Source organism: Mustela lutreola, chromosome 3 (genome assembly GCF_030435805.1).
Source record: "Mustela lutreola isolate mMusLut2 chromosome 3, mMusLut2.pri, whole genome shotgun sequence".
NCBI lineage: Eukaryota > Metazoa > Chordata > Mammalia > Carnivora > Mustelidae > Mustela > Mustela lutreola.
In genome coordinates, this window is record NC_081292.1 from 33,314,090 (window position 1) to 33,337,209 (window position 23,120).

General features: G+C 36.1%; 1 protein-coding gene across 2 annotated transcripts in view; it reads left to right on the top strand.

The window, feature by feature from the left end:
• Positions 1-23,120, top strand: part of LRP12 (LDL receptor related protein 12) — a 71,900-nt gene that overhangs the window by 41,543 nt on the left and 7,237 nt on the right. For both annotated transcript variants that reach the window (XM_059165806.1, XM_059165807.1), the window contains 3 exons: positions 9,952-10,087; positions 19,223-19,425; positions 21,130-22,234. In XM_059165806.1, the coding sequence (XP_059021789.1) occupies positions 9,952-10,087; positions 19,223-19,425; positions 21,130-22,234 (1,444 nt within the window). The remainder of the gene's footprint in view (positions 1-9,951; positions 10,088-19,222; positions 19,426-21,129; positions 22,235-23,120) is intronic.

The window sequence follows — 23,120 nt, forward strand, 5'->3', positions numbered from 1 at the left end:
AGTGGCCCTCAAGAAACTAAGGGGTTACCTGCCTTGATTAGAGTCAAAGACCACATGAAATATTTTGGTCCTCAAAAAACATTTTTTAAAACAATAGGAATAAATAGATTGCTGCATTCATTCTTAAGTATCTGTGCTAATGCAAATGAATATTCATTTAATTATAAGCAGCTAGATGTAGGATTTCCTGCTTAAAGTAGAAATATGTGACTTCTAGTAACAGGTTTGAAAATACTGAGAGTCCTGAGTGTGAGTGATAGATTTAATATAAATTTTCCTGCTTGTACTGATCTTACCTTTAAAAAAAAAAAAAAGATTTTATTTATTTGTTTATTGGAGAAAGAGAGCCAAAATGGGAAAGAGAGAGCATGAGAGGGAAGAAGTCAAGGAAGAAGTCCTTGCCGATCTGCATGCCTCACGTGGGACTCGATCCCGGGGGTCCGGGATCATGACCTGAGCCAAAGGCAGTTGCCTAACCCAACTGAGCCACCCAGGAGTTCCTGATCTTACCTTTTAAATAACAATTAAAAACCTTCCCATCTTAGACTAGTAAATATTGCTATTAGAGTGTCAGTAATTGGTTCCATAAAAGGGGAAGTTCAGTTTTCAGACTTTCTGAAAACGTTGGAATGAAATGTGGAGTAAATCTAAGGGATCACCACCCATGTCCAGTCGCCTTCTCCTTCCAATGCTGTCCACCCTCAGCGTGCTGACGGTTCTGGCACTTACACTGTGTGAGAGCTCGGCTCGGACACCAGGTGTTCAAGGAGTCTGGGCAATAAAAGGTCAAAGAAATTAGGACACTGGGACGAGCGACAAACCCAGTCAAGTTGCAAGAAGAGAACTTTCAAACTGAAGTTGTTTCTTCCTAATGGTTGACTTCTTGTTTTCTGTGGAAGTTGCTGGGGCTTAGCTGTGTCGTAGAGGACAGCCTGACAGAGGACCAGTCTTGCTCTTCATTCATCTTTGGATTCTGTTGCTCTCTTGAGACTTGCCCATTGTTCTCAGTGGCCCGTAGACTTCATACTCCACACGCTTGCTTTCTACACTCTGTCTTAACATTAAGAATACTACCATCTTCTGGGGCACCTGTGTGGCTCAGTGGATTAAAGCCTCTGCTCTCGCTCAGGTCATGATACGATCCCAGGGTCCTGGGATCGAGCCCCACATCAGGTTCTCTGCTCAGCAGGGAGCCTGCTTCCCTTCCTCTCTCTCTGCCTGCGTCTCTGCCTACTTGTGATCTCCTTCTGTCAAATAAATAAATAAAATCTTTAAAAAAAACAAAAAAAGAATACTACCATCTTCAGTTAGTCCTCTAGCCTTTCCTGCTTTTCCCCTTCTCTGTTCCTCCTTCCTTTGAAATACCTCCTTCAGCCTTCACTGCCTCCCCTTGTTGCTGCTGTTCTTCCCCGTGCCCCAGATATCTTGCCTATAATTAAGTCCTGTCTGTACATTTTTCTTATTAAAGTTGGGTCCTGAAACACTCTTCCAAAGAAACCAAGAAGCAGATTAGTCCTGTCTTCAGTCACTACATAGATTTGTAGCAAATAAGAATCAGTCTTGACAAGTTTTAAAATCTTTTCTCTTTGTGTTAATACAGGACCAAGAGAACGTTTTTACAAAATAAACTACTTTTATCTTCCCTGAAATTCTGTTGAGGCAGCTCCTGCTGTCTTCCTGATAATTATTCCAAATGTCATAGGGAATTCGCTAGGGCAGTAGTGTGTCTTAGTGACTAGGACTGCAGACCCTGGAGCCTGTTGCCTGGGTTCAAATCCCAGTTGTGACACTTCACTAGCTTTTTTGTGATCTTGGGAAAATTCAGTTCTCTGTGCCTCCATTTTTTTTTTCTTCTCTGTTAAATAGGAATAAGAAGAGAATTAAATAGTACTAAGAATTAAATAATATTAAGAATTAAATACTAAGAATTTAAAGAAAGTACCTGAGAGGTGCCAGGGTGGCTCAGTCAGGTAAGCATCCGACTCTTGATTTCACCTCAGATCATGACCTCAGGGTCATGAAGTTGAGCCCCACATTAGGCTCTGTGCTCCACAAGGAGTGTGCTTGAGATACCCTCTCTCCCTCTGCCCCTTTCCCCTACCCCTCTAAATAAGTAAACATTTAAAAAAGAAAAAAAAAGGAAGTACCTGACACATTATCATTATTAGTGATTATCATTATTACTAATGCATTATCATTAACATTATTAGTAATGAGACCCACAAGCCTGACCACACACTCTTCCCTTTGATTGTGTGCACAGTCCTTCAGCTCATGAACCATAAACCTCTGACTTGCAACAAGTCAGTCTGTGCACCATACTTAACCTTTAAGTTTCAAAGTGCTTCCCTTCTCCTACACTAACTGGACCAGTAGGTGTCGGGTTTTCATGCTAATCATCTGTCTGCATATCCTAATTTTCCATGTCTCAGTGCCTGACATTTCTCCTTCAGGCACAGTCTTTTCCATATATCATGTGATTTCCTCGTCAGCCTTCAGAATCTTCCTTCTCGAATCCTAAGTCCCATTCGGTAGGCACCCTTTGCTGCTGCTTTATCTAAGAGATGGCACTTTTTTTAAGTACCTCTATTTCCATTGGAATTAATTTCTTCTTGCAAGTGTTTTCAGAATTGCTTTTGTATTATCAGCCATAATGGAGTTAATATTTATAAAACACCATACTCTGAAAAACAAGACAGTCAAATGATGGTGACCACCACTGATTATAAAGCTGTCCTTTGCTTATGAACAGACGGAGCATGCTCTTGCTCATGTTAGATAGTGGAACTTAGGTGAAGGAAAAGTTTACAGTTTAGAGGAGCTTCTTAGCTGACCTCTGTGCCTCACCAGTTTCTTTCTTTGCATCACATCACTTCTTTTCATAGTAGCCTACGTTGGCTTGACTGGTTTCTACAGAACTGGGTCATTAAATTTTTCTGATTTGGAATGTGCTCTTTCTTTACTCTGGCTCTGCCTACTTCCGTTTTGTGAAAAAATGCTGTGTTAATAGTCAAGTAAGCCCTCCCTGTTCTATACTTATATAAAGCAGGTTTTTTGTAAGTGTAGCTCTTTGTGTCTGTTTAATAAGACCATATGCCCATATGATGCATTGTTTATAATGACTTTAAAGTATACTGTATCATTCAGGACCATATTGTTTTGTATGTTCTCATAACTATTTATAAATTTCTTGGATTAAATGAATAAGCATATCTCATTCCAAAACTGCAATTTCCATGAGAGCATCAATTCCCTACATGCTCTTTTCATGTGTCTTTCATATGTATTTTATGTACTTCAGTGGTCAGTACAGCATAGTTGATTTTTCTTTGCATTTCAGTTTTGTGGCTTATTAAAACCAAAGGCAAAAGGTACCATGTCACTTTCAGTCTAGGCTACTTATAGTCATAAAGTGTCAGCTCTTGTCAGTTTTGAAAAGAAACCCAGTTCTTCATCTTTAGAACAGGAAATTGTCATTTTGTTTCCTTTTACAGGTAGTTCGGTTCTAATCATAAATTTCCTTGCCTGCTTCTTTTTTTCCTTGGGCTTTAAAACCATGAAATCTCAAATTGAAGGGCAGTTTCTTTAACATTATTTTGAAGTCATTCTCTCCTCTCCTCTGCCATGTGTCCTGTGAAATAGCAGTTGTTTGCACACTTCCTATTTTTTAAATGATTTCTTTAAATTTGATAGTTATAGTCATTAATCTAGCTTAAAACCGTAGCTCTTTGCTTTTCTTTGAGATTAAGAAATAGTATCAGGTTAAACCTGAAGAAGTCTTGAGTATTTCTCAGTTTTGCCATTTTCTGAATTATGCAATGAGATCTTTGTATTCTAAACCTGAAAACTAATATCAAAATCTTATTGAGAGCACCATCAGAGAATCTCTACCTATTCATTCCTCAGTTAATTCTCCCTTTCTTAATTGATAACAAACAGGCTAAGTTAAAAGCTGTATATATTTAGTGTAGCTTTTGAGTATAGCTTAACCACTAGCATTATAATAATTTCAATTTTGCATTCCAGTTGTCCTCTTAGAACCACTATGAATTAAATAGGCTTTTTAAAGCTAATCAGATAACCTAATCACTACATAATTTTATGGAGAAGATGCTGTCCAAGTGGAAAGTTGCTGTCTTTTGAATTGGAACCTCCTTAACTTGGGAGTTTCTGTTTCTAGAGTTACAAGAAATTTATCAAAGGTAGATATAATGGATTATCATCATCCAAAATACTTGAATGCTTCTTTACGTCTAAAGAGCAAATTAGATAGATATGTTTTTTGTAGATATTTCTATTCCGAGAACCAAAAGTTGATACTGGTTGTTAAGAGGTCTATTAAGGAAGCAAAATGAACAAAGACTAAAATATAATCATTTCTGGAAAATCTGACAATCTTCAAAATTAAACACTAAACTAACAGGGCTTATGAGAAAAGTAGTGTTGGTGCACATCACTTACAACTCTGTAGCTTTGTAAGGATAACCCTGACAAAATAGCAATCAAAATGCTAACAACAGTCAGTTATCCCTGACACTTATACCTAGAATCAGTCCAGACTTTGCATCCATATCCTCTGGGCTTCACACTTACTCCTTGAAGACATTTGCTTCTCTAATGGGGAACAATTTAATCAAAAATAAAAATATAATTCAGGACACCTCACTGACCCAGTTGGTAGAGCATGCCACTCTCGATCTCAGGATTATAAATTCAAGCCCCACATTGGGTGTAGAGATTACTTTCAAAGGAAAAAAAAATAATAATATTTTATTTTTTAAGACTTATTTATGTATTTTAGAGAGTTTGTGTTTTGGTGAGCTGGGGTGGGTGGTGGGAGATAAAGGGAGAGAATCTTAAACGAACTCCCCGCTGAGCATGGAGCCCTGTGCGTGGGCTCCCAACCCTGAGATCATGACCCACGCTGATACCAAGAGTCAGACACATAATCAAATGAGCCACCCAGGCACCCCTAAAAATAAAATCTTTAAAAAAAAAAATATGTAGGGCATCTAGGTGGCTCAGTGGATTAAGCCTCTGCCTTCAGCTCAGGTTGTGATCAAGGGTCCTGGGATCGAGCCCTGCATTGAGCTCTCTGCTCAGCGGGGAGCCTGCTTCCCCCTCTCTCTCTGCCTGCCTCTCTGCCTACTTGTGATCTGTCCCTTTCTCCATCAAATAAATAAATAAAACGTGTGTGTATATGTACATACTTATATAGAGATTTATAGATATGATTATGTATAAGCATTAGAGAAGGAATGGGTAGAATAAATGTAGGTAAAAGAATGTCAGGTTTGGTATATCCCAAATTGGGAGTATAGTCAGTCTGGAAGGATGACATTCAGACTAGTAGGATTATAGAAACAGTTTTGTTGCAAAACAAAAAAAGATTCACTTTCTAAAGCACTGTTTTGTGGGTATATATCCCAACCTTATCCTTACCCTACCTTCTGCCCATGTCATCAGATAACCAGTTAATTGGTGGCATAATTTCTCATTCTTTCCTGAGCATGATGGTGCCCAGTACGTATTAAATGAATAGTCACTGCCTCTTTCCACTTAATCTGAACACATCTCACTACAGCATTCCAGGCCTTACTACCAACCAGTCTGACTAGGGATCATGTGCTGTTATTTACTGACACTTTATTATAATCCAAGCAGTGTGCTAAGTCCTTTACCATAATAGTTGTATTTAACCTTAGTAACACTAGGTGGTAGGTATAGTGTTTTAATCCCTATTTACAAGTGAGGGGATCGAGGCTTAAGTATTGTCAAAGTGAATATCTCACCACATATCTTTCATATAAAATATAAAATGAATAACATTAATGTAAATATAACAAACTAAGAAAAATTGAAATTACAGTTGATGGTATGTACTTGAGCTGAAGGGTTATGGTGAGTTAGGAATGGGGAATCATTAGAAGACACTGAAATAATGAAAAAATAGAGGACTCAGAAAAAGTTAATTGGAAGATTGGGGTAGATGTTAGGAGATAAAGCAGGCCTAAGAGGTGAGGAAGGCAGTATCAGTGTTTAATTTGGAAATTTCTCATTTTAGTTGCTCTTAAGGCCTGAGTTACTTACTATGCTTGGAAGTCCTTAAAATTGCCTGTAATTTTTTTTTTTTAAGATTTTATTTATTTATTTGACAGACAGAGATCACAAGTAGAGAGGCAGGCAAAGAGAGAGTAAGGGACGCTGAGCAGAGAGCCTGACACGGGGCTCAATCCCAGGACCCCAGGATCACAACCCAAGCCAAAGTCAGAGGCTTTAACCCACCCAGCCACCCATGCGCCCCAAAATTGCCTGTAATATTAAAGTAAATTTCCCTTTTATTCGAAGAAAGTAAAGTGACTATTCCTTTAACCAACTGATGCCTACGATAATAAGGTTTCAGAATATACGATAAAAAGAAAGATTTGGGAAATACATTGTTCTGATCATGTTGAATTTGAGGTTGGAATGTCCAGTGGGCGTTTGATTATGTAAACTCTTTGGACTAGAGATCTTCAACCCATGAACTGTAGAGCATAGTTGAAATTGTAGGAGGGAATGAGACCTTCCGTGGAGAGCGAGAAGAGCAGAAGGCTTGGGAATGAACTGCAAACACCAGCCTGCCAGAAGCTGGTCAAAGAGGATGATCTAGAGCTAGAGAGCTAACACAGAACAGTCAGGGGTAGGAGGTAAGCCAGAAGAAGTGATGTCAGCAAAGTCAAAGTACAAGAGTATCAAGAAAAAACAAATCCCTCTTAGATACACCAGAGGGATCAAATAGGATGGGAATGAGCATCCCTTTGATTCAGCAGTAAGGTCAGTGATGGTTTTGCCTGCTAGCAAGGCTTTTATGGAGTGAAGAATTGAAAGTCTGGTTTCAGTAGGCCAGAGAGAAAATGAAAAGTAAGAAAACAAGGCAAAATTTATTAGTACATCCTGATAAGCCATCAGAAATGTAGTAGAAATATATCTTGATGATGGGAGATGGGGATGGGCACAATTTAGGGCCAAAACAGACTTTAGAGGTATTCAAGTAGCAACTTCTTATTTTAACACACAAGGAAGCCAAGACCCAAAGAGGTTTCATAGCTTACACTATGACAAAGCCAGTAAATGACAGGTTGAACAGATAGCATCTAGATTTTATGATTCCAAATCTACCTATATATAGATAGATCGATAGATACCTATCTATAGAGGCCAAAGAGTATGGCCTATCTCTTTGAGGATCTAGAGGATCTATCTATCTATAGATAGGTATCTATCGATCTATTGATCTATCGATCTATCTATATATGATAGACCTTAAACCAAATTTTTAACCCAAAGGGACAGAAACTTTTTAATGGTTTCTAATGTTAATCTTACTCTTTTGGCATTTGAATTTACTCTTTCTTAAATAGAGAAAGGAAGAAGTTATGGTTGTTCTACAGTATATTTATCTACATGCCCAATGTGTAACAAGCACATGGAAAAATGTGTTGATAAAAAACCACCGGCTGGTTTGGAAACGAAATGCCAAACTCAGTCACGTCACATGTTGCAAATGTGCAAAGTTAAGTCAAAATATGTGTTCATAACCAATTAAAGGAGCAACATGATACTATCATTTTGTTTTTAAAGTACTTACTGAATTAGAAATGTGAAATACTAAATCTTAAAATATCCATTCTTATTTATGGCTGGTGTATCTTATTCTTGGGCCGTTGTATGAAAATAAAATAATCACAATAGTATTTTTGAGCATCCATATCAGAACATAACATACTTAGCTTTTGGTATAAGAGCACCACCTATGGGTTTCTCAATATTCAGGGGGTAGAAATTTAAAACAAAACCTAATGAAATTCTTCCTGGCTTTTCCCCTGAAGGTACTCTATTCATTTATTTAAAGGCTAACAAATTGTCTGCTTTGCCATAAGTTATTACTTCCTGGTTTTTTGTTTAGTATACTACTCCCAAATGCTTTGGCAAGAGATAATGAAGAAAGGAAAAGTTCTGACAAATGACTTAGGATATCTTTTCTTTATTATCATGATAATTCATTAAATTTAAAAGCAAACCTCTGGCACGTCATTGTCAATAAGCTCACATTTAGATAAATTTAGTCTTTTCTCCAAAGTATCATCAAAATTTTTAAAAAATTGTAAGGGAAATTTTACTCTTAATGAAAGCTAACCAAAAATAATTGGAAGTTTCAACTCTGAGTGGGCAATAAGATGTGTAATAGGCTTTTGATATATTATATCCTTGAAATATTTTGTGTTATGGGTCTGTTCTCTAAAAGTGATTGAAAACAAGATCCTTTTGGGGCTATGTACCCTAATTCTAGGGTAGATGCATTTTAAGCATGAACAGTTTTTCTTCAGTAAAGTATACTTTCAAAACCTAGATTGCACTGTTTCTTCAGGGAATGGGTTATTCTATGGAAATAAGGATTGACTCCTTCAGCAATAAAGCTTGCTTTATTTTGATCATTATAGATAAATCTTTTTAAAATTGCATAATATGCTTCTTAGCATTCTAACCTTAATTGAGTGGATTGTAACCTCTGTTACAAAAAAAAATGCCATTTTTACAAATTGTAGTTATAATTATACTTGTCTATCTGTTAATGGGGTGAACTAATTTTTAAACTAACAGCAGAACTCCAAAAGTATGGAAGTTCCAGCCACATACTACACTTTGCGTGCAAGGATTCCTGTACTCACTCAGTAACTCTTTTAGCTAGGTATGACTACTAAGTATTATGAAAGGAGAGTCTTCTCTCAGCTTCTGGAAGATAGGCAGTATTATACATGTTCTGAGCCGTCATGGTTATTCACTTCAGCACATACTTTTTTTTTGTTCTGAAAATTGCCCACATTACTTCTGGTAACTGTTTTTGGACCCCGAGCAGCTATTTTCCTTACTTCTAATTTGCTGCTTCTAATCTCCTGCTATTTTAAAAATCAAATAATCTAATATGTTGAAATTACATCAAATAAGAGGTTCTAAGGTTTTAAATTTTACTGAAAGCTTACAACATTCATCATGTATTTTTTTGGACTCCAATGACTATCTTCTAAATTGAGGGAGAATGAATTGTCACATTATCTGCTGACCTCTGGATAGGTAAGATGTGAATTATATCACTCTGAGAGTTCAAGATCATGCAAGGAGAATAAACCAGGAAAGTGCTGGTAGGAGTTTAAGCTTGTTACTGTATTTCTTCATGATATTCAGATATCTAATCACATAATGATATTTTAGTCACCTTTTCAAGCCTTTATTTTTAAAATAATTTAGGATTCATTTATCACCCTGTAATAAAATTTAGAAATATTAACAGAATAAATTAAAGAACTGCTATGTAGTACTTTTGAGGTATAGTGCTTTGCGGTCTTGATCCAGTCACCCACTATCTTTGTAACAATCCGGCATCTTGCTATCATGTTTATATGTGCTTTTCGTTTTTTATTTTGCTCAGAAGACTCTTTATATAATAGTTTTTTAATTTAAAGTGTCCAAAAACCAAAGTGGTACTCTTAAACAACAGTAATTCAGTAAACATTGAACTTTATAGTTAGTTTGTAATAAAGTAAATGAATTTAAAAGGTGAGTTTTGAAAAAAGATAGATGAATCAGATGATCAATAGCCATGGCTAAAGCTAATAATCCTGACTTTTAAACTGTTATTCAAAGGCCCAATTTGAAAACTTTCATGCCTCCCCAAAATGTGTACTTAATTAGAATGAAATACTTTGACTAAAAGGGAAGAAAATAAAATATCTTATAAATAATAAAAGATATTTAAGGTTGATGATGGCATATTTTATTGCGTATGATTTGATGTCTGATGTGTGGGCTGTTTGGGTTTGTTTTTTTTTTTTTTTTTTAATAAACACTGATTTACTTAGTGCTTTGTTTTAAAGTATAATAATTAGCTAAGATTGCTTTGGCTTCTTCCAGCTTGTGGAGAGACTCCAGAACAAATTCGAGCACCAAGTGGTATAATCACAAGCCCAGGCTGGCCTTCTGAATATCCTGCCAGAATCAACTGCAGCTGGTTCATACGGGCAAACCCAGGGGAAATCATTACCATAAGGTAATTCTGATAACCCTTCTGAATTACTATATAATACTACAAAATATAAATTCAGTTTCCAAGTATCCATCACTCAGCATGCAGTTATATAAAAGATAATTTTCTAAAAAATGTAATAAACTATAGTTACTAGTACCATATCAAGGGTCGGAATAATGGTCCATCCTTCCGGTACTATAAGGGTATGTGTTCTGAATATTTTTCTGATGGTTGTAATGGATTTCCACTGAGCCATCCATATTCTTGTAGATTACCTTTTAATAAAAGGTGCATATTTGTAAAATGGCTTATTAGGATCAAGAGTGTAATCTTTGGCTGTGGGACAAATAAACAGAACGCACCAATCCACTTGGAAATCTAGCCCATAACCTTAGTCTTATTAGTAGAGTCCTCTGTCTTAACAAGCTAAAACATGATTGTAGTGTTTACCTGTGTATATGTATGTAGATAAGACTTGAAACAAGCTGATAATGTGTCTAGAAAAATCTCTTTTATAACTTCGAAACTCAAGAACTTTTGAAAGGTATGCCTAGGAGAAATAAACAAAAGTTTAAGATTCTAATAAATATAAATAAAGATTAAGATTCATTTTAAAAAGATTTAAAATTGCAGAAAAACAGTATGGGGATAAGATACTAAGGAGAGAAGATTCAGTGGAAGTAGATAACGCTCGCTTAAGGAAATTATATCAAGGCTATTAGGAAAAAAATTTGCCCAAGGGGAGAAAAAGAAAAAATTACTGTGCCTTAATAAATAACTGTGGTTAGAACTGAAACACAAATCAGAAAGTCATGCCTGTCACAAAGGCAGTGTCTGCAACAGCTGAAAGGCATCTTCAACATTGTTTCATTAGTAATATTTTTATAGGTAGTAGGTATGGGATTTTAGATTTAGAAGAGACTTGGCAGATCACAGATTGAAATCCCTTCTTACATTTTTAAAAAGTAAGATTATAAGTTTAGCTTACTTTTGCAGGGGTTTTTGAAATATATTTAATGAATGTACAATGTTATATTAGTTCAAGTGTACAACATAGTGATCAACAATTCTCTACATTATTCAGTACTCACCATGGTAAGGTAGTCACCATCTGGCACCTTACCAGTGTTACTATAATATATTGACTACATTCCCTATGTTGTACTTTTCATCCTGTGACTTATTTATTTTACAACTGGAAGTTTGTACCTCTTAATCCCCTTTGTCTATTTCATCCATCTTCCTTATTTATATCCCTTAACTAATGAGACAACCAGTGTCTCTTGAGGAACACAACTGTGTTCAATCCCCCTTTTTCTGTGGAAGCCATAAAACAGGGGCCATCTGGTTTGTTTTCCTCTGGTCCCTTCTGCCCCAAGCCACATCTTCTGCAACACTGAAGCTGAGCTTGTATAGAAACTGTTCTCTGAGAAGTGTGATTCTCTTGCTTGATGGATTGTTAGTATGTGCCACTAAGATGATCCTTGTGCAGTAGTGCCAGTGTTGGAACCCGGACAAGAGGCCTATTTTCTGTTGCTTATGACTGAGTATAAATATGTTTACAAAATAGCATTTTAACCATAGGGATTCCTTGTATTGGATTTCTTTCAACATAAAACTAGAGTTTTTAGAGATTCTTATCTTTTAACTAAAAATCCAACCCCAAAATTAAATTTGCCGCCTACCAGCTCAGTTCCATAAGACTTGGAAATTCTTGCCATCACGGAGGAGGCGACCTGGAGTACTGCCATTTGGTTCTGAGCATGTGTTGGACCCTTCAGATTTTACAAAGAAACACTAAAACCAAGCACAATACTAAAATGCAGAACAAAATTAGACATAGGCTATACTTCTAAAAGAAAATTTCCTAAATTCCAGAAGAAGTTAATGAATTTGGATTTACACAGCCCAATGAGATCAGAAGGTGATTTTAGTAATTGTCCTAGTTCTTACTGAAATCATTATCATTAAAAATACCAAACTTTAAAAAGATCACACACACACACACACACACAAGGACAGTCAAGTTTTACTTGTGAATATTGGTGTAATCTTAAATTGTTCAAAAGCAATTTGTACCATGATCAAATGCAGCTCATTTGGACAGAAAAGTAAATCTATTAGAAAATTCTAAATTAATTTACTATATTGATAAGTCAAAGAAAGTGTATGATTATCTAGAGTAGACAGATGTTTTAAAGCATTTTGATAGGGGCACCTGGGTGTCTAAATCAGTTAAGCATCTGCCTTTGGCTCAGGTCATGATCCCAAGGTTCTGGGATCGAGTCCCACATCACGCTCTCTGCTCCTTCCCTCTGCCTGCCACTCTGCCTATTTGTGTTCTCTCGCTCTCTCTTTCAAATAAATAAAAATAATTTTAAAAATAAAGCATTTTTGATAAAAAGAAAACATCCATTTCTGAGTTTAGATAAAATTAAAATCCAGATAAAAGAGAGAGACTAAAATTATATGAATGATGTATAAGCAATACTTAGAGCTCTCCTTATAAAACTGGTTAAAAATGGTAACATGAAGACATTTTTACCTTATTCCTCTCCCTTGAAACTTACCAAAATCAACAAAAGCCATCTTAACAAGAGGAGATAGAGGATTGGATTTTAATTCCCTGCTTGAAGCCAAGAATTGGAGTCAGGGTGTTTTGCTCAAGAAAGAAGCCTTAAGGGGGTAGAGGGATGGGGTAACTGGTGATGGACATTAAGGAGGCACATGATGTAATGAGCACTGGGTGTTATATAAGACTGAGGAATCACTGAACTCTCTCTCTGAAACTAATAATAAGCTATATGTTAGCTAAATTTAAATAAAAATTAAATTTTGGGGGGGACGCCTGGATGGCTCAGTTGGTTAATCAGCTGCCTTCGGCTCAGGTCATGATCCCAGCATCTTGGGATCGAGTCCCACATCGGGCTCCTTGCTCGGCAGGGAGCCTGTTTCTCCCTCTGCCTCTGCCTGCCATTCTGTCTGCCTGTGCTCGCTCTCTCTCCCTCTCTCTCTCTCTGACAAATAAATAAAATTTTAAAAAAAAAAGTTTAAAAATTAATTAAAAAAAAATTTTTTTTTTAAAAATGCTGAAACAAACCTGCATTAATCACTGTCCACTGCCTGAACTTGAATGGGACTGAAAGCTTAGAGAGATGGAGGACATACCCTTATACATCAGAATTTAACCAGGGTACCTGCTGACTCCACGACAGGCTCTGTAATGCTCTGAACCACCTCTGGAATGGAGGCCCAGGTGAACGTAGCTACAGCACGTAGGACAACACAGATGAGGGAGAACAGAAAGAGAGTGGATGAAAAGGAGCAAGAGAGAACCAGAAGAGCTTCTACAGAATGAGCCCTATTTCCAGAATGTATGGAAAATATTAATACTAACAAAAAGCCAACAAAACCCAAATACAGATTTACTCCAGATGTGATAAACTTTATTATTTTGTTTTTATTTATTGTAATTCCAGTACAATTAGCACACAGTGTTATATTAGTTTCAGGTGTGTAATACAGTGACTCAGCCATTCTTCACATCACCCACTGCTCATCACAAGTGCACCAGAGTTTTTTTTCCTTAATTTTTTTTTAAATATTTTATTTATTTATTTGAGAGGGAGGGAGGGGCAGAGAGAGAGAGAGAGCATGAGAGAAGAGAGGTCAGAGGAAGAAGCAGACTCCCCACCGAGTAGGGAGGCTGATGTGGGGCTCAGTCCCGGGACTCCAGGATCATGACCTGAGCAGAAAGGCAGTTGCTTAACTGACTGAGCCACCCAGGTGCCCCTTGCTTAATTTTTTTTATGCTGTGAACACTTTAGTAGTAGATCCTTTCCTAGAATGTTTTTAAACTCACAAATCAGAATACATATTATCACAAATGGAGCCAATTATATCAAAGTATCGCTATGAGATATTTTTACCTGTTTGTATTATAGTAATATATGCTTATTAACATATTAGGAAGTGATGGTTCTAATAGCTACTGTAGTTTCAAGGTGATTTTTGACTGTAAATAGTTATTCTAGATATCTATTAAAGCTGAAATGTAATGTGTAATTATCTATGATCTGTGCTAGTGACATGTACTGTAAATACTATCGTGGTTTGTTGTTTATATTCATAAGTGGAATGCAAAATTTCAGTTAGAGATTGGTGAAAGTAAAGTTGTAAATTTTTCCACCAAACTGAGAATTTGAGAGGCAAATAGAAACACAGAATACTCCCACTTGGGCTTTATTAGAACAGAAGTTCGTTTTAGTATTTGAATTACATCGAAAAGATAACTACTGAAAAAATAGAGCAATCTTGAGTATCTGGTAAAGTAAAAGAAACTTGAAGAAAACCAAAAACAAAGCCTGTGAATACAAAAGAACACAGGAAAGGAGGAAAATGAAGAATCTCCCCCAATAGAAGAGTGTTCAATAAAAAACTCATTTAACCTTTAAAAGACAGTCTGATCAGGTTTATTGGTTCGTTGATTGGTATGACCCTCCTATAAAGGGCTTCTAAGAACATACCTAAAATAAACGCAGTTTGGAGACGGATAATAGAAAAAGATTAGCTTTGGATATACTGATAAAGAGAAAGCTAGTGTAGGAAGATTAACATTAGGTGTAATTGAGCTTAAGACACAAAATACTAGTAACAATCCACTAGGGAATGGAATCATGATAAACTTTGTATACCTCATAACATAGCCTAAAATACGTGCAAAACAGAAAAATATGGAGAATTACCAAGTTTGATCCAGTTAGTGGAAGTTAATAAACATATCTTTAATCAGAATTCCTTAGATTAAACAAAAATAGTAAAGACAGAATATTTGATAAACAAAAATTAACAAGCTTGATCTATTAGGAACATGTATTTTACATATGTGTATGTTTATATTTATTTCCGTGAATAGAGAATATACATTTTTTTTCAAAAACATAGGGAACATTTATTAAAAAATTGATTATGTGTTAAACCACAAAGGAATTCTGAATTCCATTTCCCAGACTTTGCATCATTCAGATTGTGTTCCCTGACCACAATGCAGTTATATAAGAAGCCACAATAAAAAACTAGGGGGAAGTAACAACAAAACACATTATGTTTGAAAGCATATTCCTAAATAACTCCTGCACTAATGCTGAAAATCACAGTAGAACTCATAAAATATTTTGAAAATAGCCATAATGAAAGTATTACATATTAAAACTGTTGGAACACATTGATAGAGTACTTAGTGAAAAATCTACAGCTTGAATGCATTGACTTAAAAATAAGCAGAATGGAAAATAAATGAGCTCAGAATTTACATAAGCATATAGAAGGAAACTATAGGGTGAATCTTAAGTAGAAAAAGTAGTAAGAGAAGACCAGAAAATAATTAAACAGAAAGAATAAACAGGGGCGCCTGGGTAGCTCAGTGGGTTAAAGCCACTGCCTTCAGCTCAGGTCATGATCCCAGACTCCTGGGATGGAGCCCCTCATGGGGCTCTCTGCTTGGCGGGGAGCCTGCTTCCCTCTGCCTCTCTGCCTGCTTGTGATCTCTGTCTATCAAAAAAATAAATTTAAAAATCTTAAAAAAAAAAAAAAGAATAAACAATATGATTCAATAAAATAAAAAAACTGGCTTTCTGGAAACCTTGGGAAAATAAATCTCAAGGCAAGACTGAAGAGAAAAGAGAAAAGGTACTAGTAAGAATGAGCAAAAATGCCTATAAATTATAAATATAATAATAGAGACTTCTGAAGTCATAAGGTAATATTAGGGTATTATGAATGGTTTGTGGTAACTCTGTCATATAATTTGATGAATTGGACCATTTTCTAGAAAATGTAAATTACCAAAAATGATTTAAGAATTGATTTCACTAAAGAAATTGAATCAGCATTCAGAAAAAGATGCTAAACCTAAGTAGTTTTCCAGGTGGTTGTTACTAAATGAATAGATAAGGAATTCTTTAACCTGATAAAAGGTATTTGTTAAAACAATTTTTAATCAAATTTAATATTGAAGTTAATTTTAGTACCAAGGGCCAGGAAGACAATGCTTGCTTTCACTGCTTATACTAGAACACCGAGTCTCCATGCAACAGGACAATAAATAGAAAGGAACAATATGAAAAATAGGAAGGAAGAGATGAAACTCTCCTTGTTTGCCACTACTGTGCTTATCTCCATAGAAAATCCAAGCAAATATAAAGCCCACAGATACGGGGGAAAAAAGATTTTAATATAAGAAAATGCCATTTGCAGCTTTGTAATGAATTTTACTATCAAGATAAAATGATTTCTACAGAAATTTAAATTCTCAAAAGTGACTCAAAAGGTTAGGGAAAGCTGATTAAGGCAAAAAACAAAGAAATTGAAAATTTCCACCTTAGAGCTATTCTTTAAACAGGCACAGGGCATGGGTATGTGATCATTGTCTTTGTTATATAAACCTATGAAGTATTAAAAAAAAGAAAACCTGAAAATTAATTTTACTTTTAAATGTATTTTAACAGTCCTAAAGGAAATATTAGCAAACCAAATCCAAGAGTGTATATGTGAATAGGTATTCATTGATCCTTTCTTTTGTTCTGGGCAAGGATCCTGCTTTCCTCAATCTTAAACATTTTAGTGGATAAAAGTGTATTAAGGGATTCCTTAGGCTTAAAACTGACTAGCCCACTCATAAACCATTATCAACTTTGGATAAAAGTTTTTTAAAAACTACTCATAAGTCCTGGAAAATAATCAGAAGCTGACAGAAACCAGAGGGAATTAAGCCCTTGAAAGAAGGGATCCACGGTAGTGAGCTACGTTTTCTTCCTGTTAGCTCCCCAGGCAGAATGGAGTAACTAGAACTCAGTCTTGTGTGCTTGAGGTGGTGGTATCACAGGTTGGAGTTGAGGCTATCAGAGTAGCTGGAAATTGAAAAGGCAAATCCCAGAAAGGAGAGAGCCCCAGTGTAGGAAGCCCTTATATCTACGTATAAATTCTCCTCAGATTTTTTTCTCTTTTCTGAGCTGTGCATGCTTAAGAGACGCTAAGGAACCTGGTAGAAAAAGCTGCTCCAAGATTTCAGCAGCTGTGCACTGCTGCTGAGGCAGAGTTTGGAGTCTGGAGCCTGCTGAGTTTCAGGACCTTGGTAAATACCTTGGGATTTTATTGAAACCATGGAAATGTCATACATTATCAGGAAAGACAACGTCCTAAAATTAAGAATTCACCTAAGACTTAAGGGCAAACCTGAACCAAACCTCCACAAGTGCGTGGTGACCAGACCAGGATGTTCCCTGCATGATAAAATGAAGTAAGTGTAGAAATCTTGACCCATCCCTGAGAACACACAAAAATGAATTCAAGATAAATCCTAGATAGGAACGTAAAAGCTAAAACTCTAAAATACTGGAAGAATGGAAGAAAACATTATTGAGTATCTTGGCTCAGGCAAAGGTATTTTAGAGAGGACACTAAAAATACTAAACATAAAGGGAAAAATAAATTAGGCTTCATCAAAACTAAAATTAAAAACCTCTGTTTTAATGATACCATTAAGAAAATGAAAAGGCCATCCATAGAAACCAGAAGAAAATATTAGCAATATACATATCTAACAAAAAACTTGAGTCCAGAATATAAAATTCATTTTTATAACTTGAGAAAACAACCCAGTTTTTTTTTTTTTAATGGGCTAAATGCTTGAACAGACACTTCACAGAAGATGTAAGAATGGCCAATAAGCACATGAAAAGATGTTAACATTAGTCTTCAGGGAAGTGCACGTAAAACCAGTGAGAGAGGTCAGTTCACACGACTAATGGCTGAGGTTAAAAGGACTGACATCACCACCTACTGGAGAGAATGTGGGGTAGATATCTGTACATATATCTTGCATTATAGACATGCCCCCTAATAGGTACATGTTTATACCACATAGAGAATTTTTAAGTAAATAAGAAAAATTTCTAATAGATGAAGGATGATATAACAAAGCAATTCATAGGAAAAGAAATAGTAAACATAGGAAAAAGTGTTTCAATATCAGTAAATAAGGAAAAGCAAAATAATTGGCAGTTTTTTAAAAAGAATATCCCAGTTTTCCAGAATCATGGAGTATAAGGTTCTTTCATAAAACTCAATGGAAATTAGTTGGTATAAATATTTCTGTCAGTGTCTGTCAGATTTAAAGTGGAATTTTGTCTTTGACCTAGCAATTCTACTTCTAGAAAAATTTGTCTGAGAGAATTATTTGCTCGTGTAGAGATACCTGTATAAGGATTCTTTAAAGCATTGTTCATAATAAAAACTAGAAACAGTCAAATTATCTGTCAATCTTTGTTATAGTTACTCAGACTATTTAAAGAGGAAATATCCTGATGTAAAAATCCTTGGAAAATTAATTTCATTATCACAGTTTAAGACAGAGGCAAGAAAATAAATTCACATATTCCTTTCTTGATGGAGACATGTTATTGGAGAATAGTATTTTAGTTTCTCTTTTTTCATAGCAGTAGCTAAATTTGTATGTGCTTTTGACTTCTTTTGCATGCCCATATTTTGTGAACTACAAGTCAATCTTTGACTTTTACAGAACTTCTGAAAAAAAATATATTCACAAACTTGGAGATTTTTTTCTCTGATAAAGATTGATTGTTCATTTTTACTTTTTTTACTTTCCTCGTGCTATTTGCTCTCCTGAAAATGAAAGCTGTAAACTTTTTACTAAGCAAGCAAATGAACCAGTCTAATCTAAGAAGAAGCTGACTTTCTCTGTGTATACTTCAGTTTATCAGAATACGGAGTGGCATTTCTAGTTCAAATACAGGACAATTAGGATATTCTGAATTAGAAGTGATCCTTCCTAAACACAAACAGAAGAAAAAGAAACAAGGTGCCAACTATTTTACCTGAGGGGTTTTTTTAGCATTATTTTGGAATCGGGTATTACTTATGAAGAAGTATTCTTTGAGAATCTGGTAAAGAGATATAAACATGAGGAACATAGAAACAGTGTTATTGTTTGCTGATGATATGGTTGTATGCCCGCAAAACCCAGGAGAATCAATCAATATGGAGGCTTATAGTAAAGTCCTCAGTAATACTGTATTATTATAAAATTTTTTCCAAAATTGCCCTTATTAATAGCCTTTTCTGACTTTTTATTTCTAGTTTTCAGGATTTTGATATTCAGGGGTCCAGAAGATGCAGTTTGGACTGGTTGACGATAGAAACCTACAAGAACATTGAAAGTTACAGAGCTTGTGGTTCCACAGTTCCACCACCGTATATTTCTTCCCAAGACCACGTCTGGATCAGGTTCCATTCCGATGATAGTATCTCTAGAAAGGGTTTCAGACTGGCATATTTTTCAGGTGTGTTTTTAAAAAAGAACGATAATGAACAGAATTCCGTTTTATTAAGTACTGAGTCACTTTGGGGCCAGTCTTCTAAAACAATATCCATTTAATTGTGACTAAGCCTCAAGGCTATTGACATTGAAGAAGGTTCAGATGCCCTAGAGCACAGTCTTAGAAGAGTGTTTTGTATATTCTAATAAAATGATCAATTTTATAATCTGAGGTCAACTTTCTTTTTAAATATTTAAATGCACTTATTTTAAAAGTAACTTTTTTTCCCTTAAGTGTTTACTGATACTCTGAAAATTACTTCAGAATGTATTTTTGTGTCTGACCATTGTCTTTACAGCTTCACAGGAAAGACATTTCATCTCACTTCTGTGACTTATAGTATCAGAAGTCTTCCTATACTACTCTGAATCTCTGAATCTTTTCTTTCAAAAAGTGTGGCCAGATCATACATATGTGTATAAATCAGAGTATTAGAATTATATATACTTTTTGCTGAAAATCATTTTACATCTTCTAAAATTTGTAATCGTCTTTCACCAAATATGCAGCTTTTTCTCTTTTTTCTTAAAAACCCACTCTTTGTAATACATAACTTCTGAAGCACATTTTCTGTCACCTCTTTACCAATAAGTAAATTGTTAATGGAGAAGTAAGTATTATCTTAAACATTGTTAGTTTTGGGGACCATAAGTACATAATGTTTGATTTTCTTCCCCTACCTCGTTATTGGTGTATGTTTAGGATGGGACACTTCAATAATTAGAATTTTATAGGCATTTCAAGTTTTTTTCTCTTTCCCCTTACTATTTTGATGATAAATTTTTATCTTTATCTGGGATTCATGCAGCATTTATGTAAAACAAGAGAATTATAAAATGGAAGTGTTGTGTTATGATACATGAAACATTACCAACCATATATAAAGTTAATCTTAGGATAATCTTAGCAGAAATTTGGGTCTAAATAATAGGATTGAAAACTAGTATATGCTGTATGATACATAGCAAAATATTGTATACATATAATAACTAGAAAAGAATATGAAAAATGAAAAAATTGATTTGGAAAGGTGATTATTGTGGGTGAATTTTTCTCTATTTCAATATGTCTACCATTCTAATGCTGTTTATACAATAAATTATTTTAAAATTTTAGGCAGTATAGTCTATTGGCTCATGTATCTTAGATTACTAAGTGTTCTACAATAAAATAACTGTCTGTAAAAGCAAAATTGTTCTCCTCCCCTTTGTTTTCCCAAGTTTTTATTTCAATTCCAGTTTAACATGTTAACACAGCATAAAGTTGATTTCAGGAGGAGAATTTAGTGAGTCGTCACTTATATACAACACGGGGTGCTCTTGTCACAGCAAGTGCCCCCTTACTCCCCACCACCCAGTTAAGCCATCCCTCTACCCACCTCCCTCCAGCAACCCCTGGTTTGTGTGCTCTTCACTTGAAGTCAAAACACAGAGGTCTTCATGGAACAAACAATAGGTGTTTAATAAATTGAATTAAGCCAATATTAATTGTTGAGCTGATATTAATTTGCCATTAGAACCTATTTTTTAAAATAAGATTTTTTTTAAACCCCAATCATTGGGACTTAGTTAATGTTTATTATAAAAATACCACTTGCTGTTCGTATCTTTTAAAGAGTGGTTTTTCCCCCTTTCCCTGTCCATCTCCGTCCTCCCCATGCCCTCCCAGGGAAATCCGAAGAACCCAGCTGTGCTTGCGATCAGTTCCGCTGTGGCAACGGCAAGTGTATCCCCGAAACCTGGAAATGCAACAGCATGGACGAGTGCGGAGATGGGTCTGACGAGCAGGTCTGCGCGCGGGAGGCCGACACCCCGACGGCCGCTTCCTTTCAGCCCTGTGCCTACAACCAGTTCCAGTGTCTGTCTCGGTTCACCAAGGTTTACACTTGCCTCCCCGAATCTTTAAAATGCGACGGCAACATTGACTGTCTGGACCTCGGAGACGAGATCGACTGTGACATGCCAACCTGTGGGCAGTGGCTCAAATATTTCTACGGTACTTTCAATTCTCCCAATTATCCAGATTTCTACCCTCCTGGAAGCAACTGCACCTGGTTAATAGACACGGGTGATCATCGTAAAGTCATTTTACGCTTCACCGACTTTAAACTCGATGGGACTGGGTATGGCGATTATGTCAAAATATACGATGGATTAGAGGAGAATCCACACAAGCTTTTGCGAGTCTTAACGGCTTTTGATTCTCATGCACCTCTTACAGTTGTGTCTTCTTCCGGACAGATCAGGGTCCATTTTTGTGCCGACAAAGTGAATGCTGCAAGGGGATTTAATGCCACTTACCAAGTAGATGGCTTCTGTTTGCCTTGGGAAATACCCTGTGGGGGTAACTGGGGGTGTTACACAGAACCGCAGCGCTGTGATGGGTATTGGCATTGCCCAAACGGAAGGGATGAAATAAATTGCACCATGTGCCAAAAGGAAGAATTCCCATGTTCCCGAAACGGTGTCTGTTACCCTCGTTCTGATCGCTGCAACTACCAGAATCATTGCCCAAATGGCTCAGATGAAAAAAACTGCTTTTTTTGCCAGCCAGGAAATTTTCACTGTAAAAACAACCGTTGTGTGTTTGAAAGCTGGGTGTGTGATTCCCAGGATGACTGCGGTGATGGCAGCGATGAGGAGAATTGCCCGGTGATTGTGCCTACCAGAGTCATAACTGCAGCCGTCATAGGGAGCCTTATCTGCGGCCTGTTACTGGTCATTGCGTTGGGATGTACCTGTAAGCTCTATTCTCTGAGAATGTTTGAACGAAGGTCAGTATCGAGACGAAACTGTAGTGGTTGTGCCTGCTACAGTAAACATGGTCCCAGTGTTTGCAACAGAACTTTAATGTGATCAGCAATAGACTTTGGTTTTATACTATTTTTGAAAATAATTATCTTTCATGATTTATGAAATGACTATGAAAAGATTAGGACTCAAGAGGCTAAACACATTTTAAAAACTAGTAAATAGGGCGCCTGGGTGGCTCAGTGGGTTAAGCCGCTGCCTTCCGCTCAGGTCATGATCTCAGGGTCCTGGGATCGAGTCCCGCATCAGGCTCTCTGCTCAGCAGGGAGCCTGCTTCCCTTCCTCTCTCTTTGCCTGCCTCTTTGCCTACTTGTGATCTCTCTCTGTCAAATAAATAAATGAAATCTTTAAAAAAAAAAAAAAACAACTAGTAAATACTTTGAGTTACAAGGAGAGAAAAGCCAATCTGTAATTACCAGTTTCTATTTTCAGATTAATCTGTTTTATAGAAACTTTGCAAGCTGCAGTTCTCAGTTTGAAGGTTTTACCCTGAGTTTTTATACATATGAAATCAGCAATTGCAAACATTTGAGAACCTATTATGTTCAAAGCACTATACAGATGAGTAGAAAAATGGACAAGGCATAATCTCACAGGCACTTTACTGTTAGCAGAAAGTCACTGGCGGGTGGAATAAGATGACAAAAACATAAATGATGTAAGAGCTATAAAACAAAGTGGTAAAAAAGGCGAAAGATACTCAATTTGATGAGAGGATTTGGAAAGGCTTTTATTGAAGAAGCGCCATTTGAAATCTGTAAGTAGAACGTAGATAGGGAGAAGGTATTGTAGTTGAAAAAAATTCGCCTGGGAAAATGCGTAGAAGTCGGGATCCCCAACATTGCTTGA